Source organism: Thermobia domestica, chromosome 12 (genome assembly GCF_964235325.1).
Source record: "Thermobia domestica chromosome 12, izTheDome1.hap1.1, whole genome shotgun sequence".
NCBI lineage: Eukaryota > Metazoa > Arthropoda > Insecta > Zygentoma > Lepismatidae > Thermobia > Thermobia domestica.
Window position 1 is genome coordinate 30,860,642 of NC_137465.1, and position 14,837 is coordinate 30,875,478.

Here is a 14,837-nt window from a genome sequence, read left to right on the forward strand (position 1 = left end):
ATAAAAATTGTTTGGTGAAGGAAAACAACTGTTACAATTGAGGTTAATGCAAGTTGGTAAAATTGTATTATTTTGCCGTCAGCAGATAAAATAAACAAAACACATAATTGGTAGTCTGAGAATGCAGGAAGGAAATTCATGAAATGCGTTAGCTATAATATTTATAACATTCTGTAAAAATTACGAGTTGCAGTTGTAACATGTTTGTGAACATCAGACACATTCACGGATATGTAGAAATTGCCTAGAATCGGGAAATCAGAGCATGTCGAGTGTTGCAGTTTTTGTTCTTGAAACAAGGAAAGAATTTGTTTTCCGAAACAAAGGAGGTCACACGTGCCTGACAGCAGACGACGCCGCAGAATTCCGGGAGTCGAGATCCAAACAAAACCAAGGGACAGGAGGTCTTTAGGGGTGAGAGGTCTTATGGTTTCGAGAGAAGTCTTACGGCTTTAGAGACGGAAGTTCGACATCGTTTTCGAGAGAAGTTCTACGTCTTTCTTCGAAGTAGTTTTGAGTTTATCGCTATAAAGTTTCTAATGCGATTAATAGTACGAAGTCAATCGCAACAACGGTAATCCGATCTTCAAACGACTACCAGTCAACGTTAGTTAGTCCGGAGCATTGGTTCGAGAGGCCATATCCAATGCAAACCATCTATTGACCAGCGACGTCTGTCCGTAACGGTATCAACCTGGCGATATCGTAATCAACGTAGCAACCCCGGAGATCATCAACAGAGAACGTCACCTGAAGACAACAGTAAAAGGTATGTGTTACTTCAAATTCAGGGTACAAATGCTCAATGCTCGATATGTACTACTCGTCTGGCAAAGATTCTAAATATCCGTTATAATCCACGACATTTTACACTAGCTACACTCTTTTAATAAGAAATACAATTGTCGTTTAATGATTGAATTTATGTGTTATCATTACGACTTAATCCCCAAGAGAAATGGGCTTAATCCGAAACCTCTCGCTTATGAAACAGATACTTGCCCACTCATTCTAGATGGTGAGTGGAAGGTGATCTGCTCAATTCAACTTTTGCATCCCCAAATTCAGGCACGAATTGAGCGGGTTGTCAATATGATGATTGTGTCTTCATGATTCTTTTTTTAGATAGCCAGTTGAGATTTTGATCAGAGAGGAAGCTCGGGGTTATAGCTACCCTAAGCCTCCCTTAATCCGGCCCTGTGGCTCAGTGATCAATCGTTCACTTCTGGTGCATGGGATCCTTAGTTGGATTCCAGCTCGCACCAATTGAGCTTTGTGGTTAACAAACACCGTGTACGTGGGTTTTCTTGGGGTCCTCCCGTTTCCTCCCACTTTCTTCATTCCACCATTTCATTCATTTCTCATCATCACCACGTCTCCTTTAGCCCAGCCAGCATAAGCGTGGGACGTAAAACTTAAATATTTCATTTTCATTTTTTCTTTTCTGTGTGAGGAACGTGAAATCATGAATTGGTACCTCACACAACAAAGCACGGAACTAATTGCGCAGAACGTATATGTAAAACACAATATTCTCTTCATCTGTGCAAGGAACGTGAGTCCATCACACACACAATGGACCGCTCCCACTCCTCGTCTATTGTCTCGAAGCGAATGCATTCAGTCGTCTGATCAATCTAAGAATAAGATGTCGTCTGACCATGTGTCATATATTTTCAAAATGTTTACTTTTATTAACAGTCCTTTTGTTGTTTTCTCTTCGTACTACAAAGTGACATACTGTATACCTAACACACATTTAACCCTCCATGACTGCTTGAGCTGCGGTCCTCATTTTCTATTCCAACCAATTTCCCTTTTTTCTTGCTTTTGATTTTGGTAATGCCTAGAAATGGGAAAATATCTACCGATTAGCATCTTCGTAGATAAACTCACTTTTTCCTTGTCTGGTATTGGGAAACTTAACATGTTCACATAAAAATTGTCGTCAGTATTAACATTTTCCGTAATTTAAAACATCTTCTCATACTTAGGTACACCACACAATAAGAGATGTACTAGAAGTAATAGAATGTTTGCCAGCTTACCCGTAAGGGTGGCGTAGGAGACGAAACTTTACACACAGTACCCTTGTAAAAGGCAATTCAGCTTCACACACAATCTCTCTCTCTTCCCAATGGACCGACAAGTCACAACTTGTAGACTTTTGAAGAGCCTTGATCCTTCCATTCCAAGATGTGACGCTTTGTGAGTGGTTTGTACTGAAAGTACCATATTTCATCGTCTGTCACAATGTTAGACATGAACCCAGGATACAGATTGTATCACCTGATTTATGTCTCTGCAGTGTTCCACTCTGCAATGTTTTTATTCGTGAGTGAGGGGGTGTGGCATAAATCACGCACAGATCTTATGTTTGCTAAAATTTTTGGTTACAATGAGATGAACAGTGGGACCTCGGAATTCCAGTGAGATTCTCGATGAACCTTTAGACATCCTATCGTACAATGAATACCATCAATACGCAGTCACTGCTGGTCATGGTCATGGATCGTTTTCATGCTCTCCCGACTTTCGCGAAATCTTGATTACCACTTAAAGACGTTATTACACCGAATGCCTCGCTACTGTATACAGTTTAAACCATTTCAAAAGTCTCTGTTACACTTTCACCGAATTTGAAACAGAACAATGTTGGCACATTGTTCTATTGCTCCCTTCCGACCGACGTTCAGCAGGTATTGTCAGTCTCAAGACCAGTACGCATCGACTGTCGCCGGTAGCTCTTTGCAACTTTGACGGCAGATAGTCGAAATGTGTCGCACCACAGTACACAAACTTCTCCACAGATGGCACTGGTGGTTCTGTGACAAAATATCAGTCATCTTTCTCACTGAACAGACTGTGTACATTAAACAATAGGTCTACGTTTTAGTGCTGAAAATATATGGTCGGATAAATTACTTGTTTGCTTTAGAAACGCTTGAAATCAAATGCATATTTAAATTTCAATCCATCACGAAAATCTTATCGTGTTCCTATTTTACAAGTTGATATGTACTATAAATATATGAGAAATTAAGCTACTTAATTTTACATCATTACTTAGTTTTTATATTCGCTTCAGTTTACACAGTTAAGGGTATGTAACCGAATGTTTTTTTTTTTTTTTTTTTTTTTTTTTTTTTTTTTAAAGAATCTATTAGGAAATTCAAATTGAACAAATATGTTTACCAATGTTTGATGTCTCATTAATCATGCGCTGACAAAGACGAAACGAAATACGCACGTGCATGACAAGCGATCGGGAGTTAGTCTGACAATCAACCTTCAGTAATACAAGCACGCTGCGCACATACAGCAGTCATAGCTCGCCCAGTGTCGAAGCAGCTTGTTTTGCGTTTGTTGTATGACTTTAAAGTGGGCCTGTCAGCTGCCACATCAAGTCGACTCACGTGCCAAGCATTTGAGAAGAATACCGTGAACGAACGAACCATTACGCATTGGTTCCAGAAATCCCATTCGTGAGATGTGTAAGATTCTAGAGATTCCTTTCGGATGAATCTCGCAGTGGATGACCACTATGTTGGATGACGAGGCCCTGAAAGCAGCCATCGAGAAGGACAGTAGTCTAACGTGTGATGAACTTGCAGAAAGCTTCCTTGCCTCCGCTAAAACATTCAGACTACAAGTACATGAAAGTCATTCAAGTTAAGCAAGTAGGTACCTCACACATTGTCGACAGTCAACAAGGAACAACGAATGACAGCCTATTTATACTTGCTCACTCGACACCTGGACACACCCATCTTTGATCGCTTGCTCACTGGTGACGAAAAGTGGGTTCTCTATGATACTCCCAAGCGTGCCAGACATTAGTTGGCGGCACGTGAAAGTTAATTTACTAGAAGGTACGATTGAAGTTAGTGAAGAAGTAGACTTCTTCACTACTCTGTGAGGAAAGCTTCTACTCTGTGGACAGATTGAGGATTTTGGAAGATAAGGCAAACAAATAGGTAAATAAAGAGGTTAAATAAGGAGAATCTTTGCAATATGTACTCCTCAACGAATATTGTACGTGATTGAATCGATGCATCTCAAATTAGTGAAAAACACAGCTCGCATGGAACACTGACTCGCATAGCCTAGCTGGGAAGGTCTTGGTAAGAAAAAATTTAATAGACGGCAAAAAGCGGGCCAACAGCAGGTGTAGAAGGAGGACATTTTGTTCGTAGTTCCTTGAGTTGCTGAGGATAAAGCGGCTAATACTGTTTAGCCGCTATTACCACTTTCGATCGCCTAATGGAGTTAATATTTAAAGTAGAAAAATAATTTTGAAGTGTGATCGTAGGTAGGTACTAAAATAAGCTTGACTAGATTGGTTTGACGTTAACGCTCTCGCCTTCGGTGCAAGCGGTTCCGGCTTCGATTTCCAGTGGGGGCACTCAGTCGAAAAAGTGTAAACTGCTTTTCCAGGCCAGCCACCCTGAATGAGGGTTTCCTGGGTCTTCCTCATTCACACCAGGCCAGACCTAATTTATACGTCTGGGCCGCTTCCTTCGTTCCTTTTCCCCGGATAGTGTGCTTGCCGAGGGACGTCATAACGGCTCAAACGTGACGGGCTAAATGGCCAGATGCCGAAAGCCCAGTAATCTGAATTCTAACCTAACCTAGATTGGTTTGACATAATATATGGCCTCAAGATTACTTCATTTCTGGGATGAATTTTCAACCTTTTAACCCATGAAGTTACTTTGCTGTGATTCAGCATTTATTTCCCGCAAATTTTTGATACTATCGTAATTACCAGAAACAGTAATCTGATTCTTACTTTAGTATTACTTAAATCCTTTCTTTGTGGGTTGTTCTGGCTTCGATCCCTTCGGAGAGCACAAGCTTCGGATCAGAACTCATGGTTCGGATCCCACTTTGACCAGTCTTGGTGCTAAAAGGGAAGTTATAATCTAACCAACCAACTACTTAAGCCAATTAAAAACTTCAGTTTACACAAAATCTTTATTAATAACGTTATTGACAATGTTGCTACCGTCTTACAAGATAATATATTCTTTAACTTGTTCCAGCGTTTCAATATCAACAGTCTGTATTAGTTGCTCAAAGTGAGCAGGTCCAACTTGATTTTTTAAATCCGTTACCTGAAAAGTAAACAAAAAATATATCACAATTATTAGCAGACCCAAGAATGTACAGAACAGTGAATATTATACATCAGGCAGTCTCAAAACTATTGAGCCTTTTGCACACGAGATGGTACTAGTGTCCCCAAATCACAGAATACATGAGTCGCAGCGAGTCAAGCCTATCGTCATTCGACAGCTGACATTTGAAGGTAGTGGATGTGCAAAAAAAAGGGTTGGAATTCTTACAATCAAACATAAGAAAATGCGCCGTCACGGTGAGTGACTGTCCACAAAATTCCGCTGCATTCCACAATTTTAAAGCCAAAGTACTGCGCAAGCCCGTTAAAACATTTACGCTGTTTATGGGCAAATACGTAATCAAAAGCAACAGCTAAATGATGATTCAGTTTCTTTCGTACTGGAGATTTCGAGTCCAAGATGTTCCTCGCAGTAAGCGACCAATCAGAGCAAAAGTAGGCAATATTCTGGCAAAAGTCAAGTAAGACCTGCATACAAGCAGTCATAACATCGCTAATAAATCACCATCCATAAGCAAAGTGTTAAACTATTTGGAGAAAGCTGGGGCCGCGGTGGCTCAGTGGTAGAGTGTTCACCTCTGGTGCATGGGGTCTCTGATTCGATCCCAGCTAGCACCAAGTGAACTTTGTGGTACACAAACACCGTATGTGTGGATTTTCTCGAGGTTATTCCGTTTCGTCCCACTTTCTCCATTCCACCATTTCATTCATTTCTCATCATCCCCCTCTCCTTTAGCCTAGCCGGCATAACCGTGGAACGTAAAACTTCATTTCATTTTTTCACTTGGAGAAAGCTGGTTACAAAAAAGCATGACGTTTAGGTGCCACATGATCTGACTCAACATTCACTCGATGAGATTTCTATAAGCGAATCTATTGAAACGTAACGAACTCAAACCATTTCTGAAGCGGTTATCACAAATGATAGAAGGTGGATAATCTAAAACAATGTACGAAAATAATCGTGGTCGAAGCGTGGAGACGTTCCAGTTATGTGACAAATCCGACACTGACACCCAGAAAGGTTATGTTGAGCATTTGATGGGATTGGAAGGGGATCGTGCTACGAGCTGCTGCTGCCGGCGAGTAGAACGAAATTCGGACTTGTATTGTCAACAATTAGCGAGAATCTACCTAGCAATTCAAAAGAAACAGCTGAAATCGATCAACAGAAAGGGCGTTGTATACCACGCTGACAACGCCAGACCGCATACCTCTAACGACTCGTCAGAAATTGAGAGAACTTGGCTAGGTTGTTTTATGCATTCACGTATAGCCCGGACCTCGAACCGTCAGACTATAATTTATTTTGGTTTCTGCAGATTTCTTGCATGGTATTAGTTTCAACAGAGGCCGTGAGAATTACGTGTCACAATTTACAGAGCAGAAACCCCATAATTTCTATAGCGACGGGATTATGGCGTTGTCGGTAAAATGGCAGAGGGTCATCAAATAAAATGGTGTATACCTTTTGGTATGTGCCTTCATAATGTTATTTTCAAACCATAATAAATGTATTTTTAGTTTTGATCCCCAAACGATCAATAGTTCTTAGACGACCTGATTATGTATGCTAGTCTGTTCAAGCTATATATATATGTAAATTAATTTTAAAAAAATATAACACTTTCTTATGAATATGTGCCCCACAGCTTCTATCAGTAGATATATATTCGTTAACAGATATCATTTGACCATATTTGTAATGATTTGTAAAAATAAGAATATCGGTTACTCTATATTTTACTTCATCTGAAGTATTAAATGTACTAAACTCATTGAAGAATCCTGTTATCATCCTCGACTCAGTAACTCCAGGTAATTCACATGCAATACTTCTCAGTTTGACAATGTGTGAATGCTTTGCACTCGAACGATTCTAGTTTTCAAGAAATTCTCACTTCAGGAACTACCAAGGAAGATAGCAGGGATTGTTGAAACAGTTTAGTACATTTAATATTATGTAAGACTTCAAATGCAGTAAAATATAAGGTAAGACATCCTTTTACTTTTGTAAATTACCGAATAAAGCATCTAATTTTTAAAATTTTGTTGGGCGAAGGGAGGGTGTTTTTTTTCCCTTATCCCCTTTAAATCTTAGCGTGAATTTCTCTAAACTTTCAAAACTACATCAACTCTTCCTACCATTGTATTTAAACAGTAGTGGCAACGAAAGATATAAAAGCTACTTCGTGTAGTGTAAAGATCAAACACGATTACAAGTTTTTAGACTTCCAAACTATTTTTTTTTTTTTAATGACTTATTTTACGTGGCGAAGTTAAGGCTCTGCAGCGTTCTCCAAGCACTTAACCACGTGCGAACTGAAAAAAAAAAAAAAAAAAAAATGCACTATGTTAATAAAACGGCTTTGTCCGTCTGTCAACAGGTATCAGAGAAAAAACGGTGAGAGATATTGAGACAAATTTTTTTTACAATCGATTTAGCGTCCCAAGAATAGATTCCATCTCCATTAACTCAAACCGGAAGTATTTGAAATTAATCATTTCCGGTTTCAACAATAACAGACAATGGAAAGTTTTTTCTTTCCTTTTCCTCCTCCTTCTTCTTCTTCTTCTTCAAATCATTGGTGTCTCAAGACAAAGAGACAGATAAATAAGACAAAAAGGCACAGTAACCGTAATTATCCCGAATACTCTAACAAAGCCGCAAGTGACTGAATTTATTACTACTTTCGGTTTCAATACTGATTTCCACCGAACGAAAACAGTAACAGATACCGAGATGTGGTTTTCTGCAATCGATTCATGGTACCAAGAGTATGTTTCATGTCCTTCATTAACTCTCTATTGAAACCGGAAGTGGTTCAAATTAGTAATTTTCGGTTCCAACACTTATTGTCCTAGAACAAATATAGTATCAAACAGTGACACGTGGTTGGCTGCAAACGATTCCGAATCTTAAGAGAACTCACCATCATAACCCATAATATTCTACCAAAAGCGGAAGACTGAAATTTACTACTACTTCTGATTTCACTACTGACTTCCATAGAGCAAAAACGGTAAAAAGATATCGAGATGCTGTAATTTGCAATTAATTCAGCTTCCCGCCTTTCTCCATTAACCTTCTATTCAAAGCGCAAGTGACTCAAAGTAACGATTTCCGGTTTCAAGAATTATCGCCATAAAACAAAAATGGTAATATATAACGACAGCGTTTTCCTGCAATCGATTCAGTCTTAAGAGTACATAGACTCACAACCTGCAACACTCCACCAAAACCGGAAGTGGCTGAAATTTACTACTACTTCTGGTTTCAATACTGACTTCCATAGAGCAAAAACGGTAAGAGATATCGAAATGAAATCTTTAAGTTTACGTCCCACGGTTATGGCGGTTAGGCTAAAGGAGACGGTGATGATGAGAAATGAATGAAAATGGTGAAATGAAGAAAGTGGGAGGAAACGGGAGAACCCCGAGAAAACTCACGCACACGGTGTTTGTCCACCACAAAGTCCACTTGGCGGGGGCTGGGATCGAACCCGGGACCCCAAGCAACAGAGGTGAACGCTCTACCACTGAGCCACCGCGGCCCTGGTAAGAGATATCGAGATGCACTTTGCTGCAATTGATTCAGCTTTCCATGAGTAGGTTCTATCTAATCTCTTAACCATTTACTCAATCCTGAAGTGGTTACAAATTAATGATTTCCGGTTTCAACCTTTATCATCATAGAATAAAAACAGTAAAGCAAAGCAAGTAATGGCTTTTCGATATGAATTCAGCGCCCGAGGGACAAGTTCTATCTTTGATCTTATTAGTCTATTGCAACCAGTAGTTATAGATGTACTACTTGAAGTTTGAGTATTGATATCTTTTAGTTTGGAAATCTACCGTAATTTCACACCGTGAAACGAAACTTACTTGTTTCAATTTTGGTATCTCTTCCATCCCAAAACAAATAAATAAAAACTACTAGTAGTATGTTTTAATTAACTGTTACGGAATGACCTTTAGAGCTGATTCTGCACATGCTAGAAATTATTCCATTATTATTTAAGGTTACTGATTAACTTATGAAGATAAAATTATATTTTAGTGCAACGTAGCACAATTATGCCCTTTAGGCTGACGATGAACGAAAGTGAATGATTGTAAAATTAAATTTTTGTGCTCTCCCAAGGGAATAGAACCCGGGACCAAAAGCCCGGGATATCATGCACCAAAAGCACACAAGCTACCCACTGGAGCAGGGGAGAGCATGTTCATAATTTGTAAACGTACTCTTATTTATTGACATAGAAATAAGACTTTCGAAACAAGAGGGTTCTCGTGCTAGAAAGTTACATTATCATATTAACAAGTTTTATGATCTCCTCATTATTTACTGTGCACACGAAATAGTGCAAGATAATATTCTTTGTGAGACAGATAAGTTTCACGTGAGTTAGGACAGAAGTCAGTGAACAACGAATTGATCCTTTAAAATGTTTTAATATCTGAAATGTAAAAATGGTCTTTGATATTTGAAGTTTAAAAGAGGTTTGCTATTGAATTATAGCATTAGACCTCATGATTAACTTAACTGAATGATTTATTAACACCTACAGATTACAAAATCAAAACGAATAGTGGTACAAAGATTATCCCCTCATGGGATATTGATTATGCTACCCAAACCACAGCTCAGCGAATATCGTGAATAGATAGTACCGGGAAACAACTTACAATAAAAACGCCACATCCAGTTGTTGCTAAGTTTGGTTCTGTTGTTCGTTTGGCAAGATGTTTGCGATTGATGGCTGGATGAAGGAATAAATAAACCCCACTGCTTCCACCCACCTTTTTATTTTAAAAGTTTATCCTTTACTTAAGTTTATTTACAGTTTCAAATTTTATTTTAATGATCAATTAACAAAGATTAGGTGTTAGCATGCGGGGTCATAATTTGGCTCGCCATTTTTGGTTCAGTTTAGTTTCGTTCTGGTTTTGTTGTTTTCTTAAAATAAAGTCTCCGGGGTGTAAACTCATAAGCTTATTTTAATTGACAGAATCAACTGTTATCAAAAAATTGTTTTTAAATCACTTTAACAACTAATTTTTTCTTCTTTCTTCCTGGCCGGTTTGTGACAATAAATAAGAGAATACGTTACAAATTATCACTTTCCATTAGTTTTGAATGGCATAATCATGGAAGTAGTACAACAAATCAAACATCGGAAAATTATTATAAAACTAGAAAAGTCTTATCTAAATGTACCTTCAGGAAATAATTCCGAGTAAAGTACTTGGGAAAAATAAAAGGATTACAAAATGACAACTTCACCTGAGACTGGAAGTAATCTTTTAACACAGTCGTGTGAACGGGATCTGAATATGCCAATTGTTTCCTTCGTTGGTCATGTTCAGTCTCGTAGTCTACCTCATCACCCTGAATTAGATTCACGTGATCCGTTATCACCAAGGAACTGAAAAAAAAAAAAAAAAAAAAAAAAAAATCAGTATGCAACTGGGACAAAATATATAAAAGATACAAGAGTAAATCAACAGGATGTACAGATTATATATACACATAAGGATTCATTTAGTAGCCACAATAATACTAATTTGTTACACAATATGCATTCGAGTATTCCGCTTCTTGTAACTTCTAATGTAACCTGTAATACTTAAAAGTCGCAGCACAGTGCCTATTCAACTATATTACTAAGTTTGTTATATCAAAATTTTTAAGTATTAAATAATTTCAAGTTCATACCGCAACCAAAATGACATAAGTTCGGATTGCCTATTTTAAATTAAAATGTTTCAACTACTGATCTGTTACAAATAAGTACAGATACTGGGGCCGGATATTTTTTTTTTACTTTAACTACATATTATTTAACTACATATCATAGCAAGATACAAATTGTCTAAAGTAAGAAAAGTAAATATAAGTCTACAAATCCTAGTACTTATCCGGCAGTCATTTTGCATTCAAATGCTGTGAATTGCTTGCGTTGTTAGGTAAAAATCTAACAATCTAATAATAAAGTCACTGTTTTACTTTAATTGTTGTTCAGGACATGATAAGATTAAGGTTGGAGATATGATAGTAAGATGACAGGTATTGTTGAACTCTAAATCTCTTGAGGGTATTTATTTGCTACCATATTCTGCATTAAAGTAATATGAACTACTACTACTACTTAAAAAAAAGTGGTGGACAAACACCGTGTGCGTGGGTTTTCTCGGGGTACTCCCGTTTCCTCCCACTTCTTCATTCCACCATTTCATTCATTACTGATCATCACCGCTCCTTTAGTCTAACCGGCATAATTGTGGGACGTAAAACTTAAAGATTTCATTTCATTAAAAAAAAAAAATTACACTAGCAACTTACGACCCTATATCTATACGTAAAATATTCAATCAAAAATAAAAGCTTAAAGCAAAAAGGAATATACGGCAATATTTCATGACAAAGATTGTAATTTTTAAAACATCTTTAAAAAACTCATTAAGCACTTCGTTTTATATATATATATATATATATATATATATATATATATATATATATGCTGATAACTATTAAAGTTAATTTAAAAAATATTCATGGCGCTCTAAAACAATAATTAAATAGATATGCGGGTAGCTAAACTGCCTACAAACCATGTACACCTTGTCTCAAAAAGGTTGAGCGCATTCTTTACTGGTGTTTTGAGGCAATAATTTTCTAAGTCCAGCTTCGGGTATCTTCGGGAAAAAGTAAGCCAGGTTCGAACCTCCAAGCCAGCCTTTGCAATCGGGAAAAAGTTTGCAGATGTGTTTTTCTTCTTTTAAATATAATAAGACTTGTTACCAAGTGTTTAAAAAAGCAACATTGATTGAAATACTTAATGATACAATATTTCGAAACCTTTTTTTTAATGTTAGCACATGCTTGTTTGTCATTTAGCTCTCCATACGTAATGGAACATTTAAATACGTTAAGGAATCTTTCCATATGTAAAAGAATGCTCAAAGTTAAGAAATAGAACATAATTATCGCCTGAGTACTAAAATAAAAGTCAAAGTAGAACAGAAACAGCGTTTGTAATGGATATGAATGTCATAATTATCTTGAGATCCGTTATACCTCGCTAGAAGGTTGTGTTAGCTCATTGGTAAGCTGTGGGATTTCAAATCATAAGGTTGAGGGTTCGAATCCCGTCTAGGCTAATCCTTTTTTTAAAATTATACTTTCCGCAATGCATGAAAAATTATATAAAATAATTACATTAGAATACATAAGTTGTGTATATATAACATAATCATTGCAGAACATAGTAATTATTATGTTTAAAATATAACATCTGAGATAATTTTCACAGTAGGTCGGTATTATATATGAGGATGTAAATACAAGTTAAGAAACTCGTTCAATAGCAATAAATAAATCATGTAGTGTATTTATTTGCAGCTATTTGTCATATAGAGGGTAATCCTCAACATTCATAATACAGAATGTCATTTATGTTCTTGAAAAGTTATTCGATGCATAAACAGAAGGTATAAACAGGGAATCCAAAGTCGGAACGCTCGCAAAAAAAATTCATGAACCCCAAAGGTCACGTGAGCAGACTGGAATTGTCCTTATGAAGCATGCCACAGCAGAAAGTCTTTACATAGATTTTCAATTCAATTCCTGATATATGCTTTTGCAATGTGGAGGTGGTGATGCCTTGAGTCGGCCTCTCTCGCTCGCTCGCTCGCTCGCTCACTCTATTTATACAGAATATAAAAGTGGATTTATGTGTGTATTTCAACATAATTCTGATATATCTAGAGCAATTTTAACTATATTTCTTACAGTCTGGAAAAAGAGTACTGTCGGGATACATATCAAAAATGCTAGAAACGGGTCGATATTAGTATCGAATCTATAGTTTCGTGGTCGCTTAGGTGAATAGTTCTACTTTCAATTCAAGTCCAATTAAGCTTCCATTAGCACCCAGGGTGGTTACGTAGCGACATAAAGATATCGAAATCATTCGATATTAGAATCGAATCGTAAGTTTTCAGCGCCGCTAACAGTGCAGCATTTCCCATTAGTCCACATTAGTCCACATTTCACATTAGTCCCATTGCCTAGAGGGCAACATATTTGCAGAGTGCAAAGTTTAAAACTTGAATAATATTTTAATTTTTTCCGTATGAAAAAGTTATAAATCAAGAGCAAATATACTATTTCACGAACAATCCTCTTTTACTATTCTAATATGTTTAATAATAGCGTAAGAAATCTAATAGTAATTCAGAACATGTTTCACAGTTGTTATTTTTTGTTACATAGTTGTAGCTGTAGCATGTAGTGAGTGGAATTTAACTGTAATAAATTCACTAATTAACCATATTCGAATTAAGTTTTATTTTTAAGTTCGGGATGAAGGGGTGGAGAAATATGTAGTTATTGGGGGCACCGAGCTTTTCTACATTTTACTTTCAAGATCTCCATTTTTCTTTTGTCATTTGTTCCTAATAAAAAAAAGTTCAGTCACTTTTGGATTGTCATAGGATAGTAGGAGTTGGATTTTGGGATGCAGCCTGTGAGATTCTAGAGGAGCTAACTGCTTGAAAAAATATTTTTGAATCATCTGTAACATATGAAATAAGGATATGTATCATAAAAAATTGAAAGTAACTATGTCTGCGTAATCATCACGGTCAAATTGCAAAGTCAAATGAATTGACGTTTGGTATATAATCAGGCTCCATTCCCAACTGGGAAGTTACCATACGCGTGTCACTTTCATTATAATACATATCCTTAGGGGGAGTAGAAGTCCGAATTTTTGCGAAAAATTGAGTATCTTACAAGCCGTTCAACTGAGAGCTGAAATTCAACATTTAACTCTTTATTAAAAATAAAGAAAATATGTCCTGGCATTTTTTTAAATTATCTTTTATGGGCGGGGGGACGGGGGTGCATTTTCTATATATTGGAAATTGGTAGTGGGTTGATTTGTAAAAATAATCGAAAACGATTGATATTAGTTGAGAAACAAATTGAGTAATGCATACTAAAGTTCTTTTTGAATTTTATTACCACTGCTTTCTATTTATAATTGCTGAAGCTGGTGTTTAATGTATGGAGCGTTCCGAGCATAAGGCAATCAAGCCATAAAGTTAGAGAAAAATGGCCATAAAATTTGTATTCTAAATTTAATTACATGGGCATTTTCAATTAGTACGGCATGCTTAATTATATAGAAAATTAGTTTCTCTCTCTCTCTCTTTTTTTTTTTTTTTTTTTTTTACGTTGGTCTACTTTTCCTTGATTTGAAACTTTCAAATTTCACCCTATTTTCTACTGAAATGTGTCTGTAAGGCAACAAAGAAATAATTATATATGATAAATTTAAATTCATTTTAATTTGGAAGATGAGAAACACTTTGCCATTATATATCGTAAAGGTCAGACCCACCAGTATTGTAACAGAGAGGTACTTGAGCCATTGACGGTAGAAATTCAAACTCCGATAAGTGATAATTTCACAGTCTTGTTTTATTACAAGTGTAACCTCTTTAGTCAATGGAGAGGAGGACGTGGGCCATCAGTCAGAGTTGATGTCGATGGGTTTTGGTGGGTCGGAGTTGGTCGCAATGGTTCAGAGTGGTTCATAGTTGGTGGTGGGTCAGAGTGGATCACGATGGTTGATGGGTCAGAGTGGGCCAATGGGGCATTTGGGTGGTGGGTGATAGTGGGTCATGG

The 14,837-nt window shown here is 37.0% G+C and overlaps 1 protein-coding gene across 2 annotated transcripts in view; it reads right to left on the reverse strand.

Moving 5' to 3' along the window:
* Positions 1–4,958: 4,958 nt before the first annotated feature.
* Positions 4,959–14,837, reverse strand: part of Impbeta11 (importin beta11) — an 88,425-nt gene continuing 78,546 nt past the window's right edge. For both annotated transcript variants that reach the window (XM_081733588.1, XM_081733587.1), the window contains exons 19-20: positions 10,428–10,569; positions 4,959–5,117 (exon numbers count right to left, since the gene is read on the reverse strand). In XM_081733588.1, coding sequence (XP_081589714.1) covers positions 5,013–5,117; positions 10,428–10,569 — 247 coding nt within the window. In that variant the 3' untranslated portion in view covers positions 4,959–5,012. The remainder of the gene's footprint in view (positions 5,118–10,427; positions 10,570–14,837) is intronic.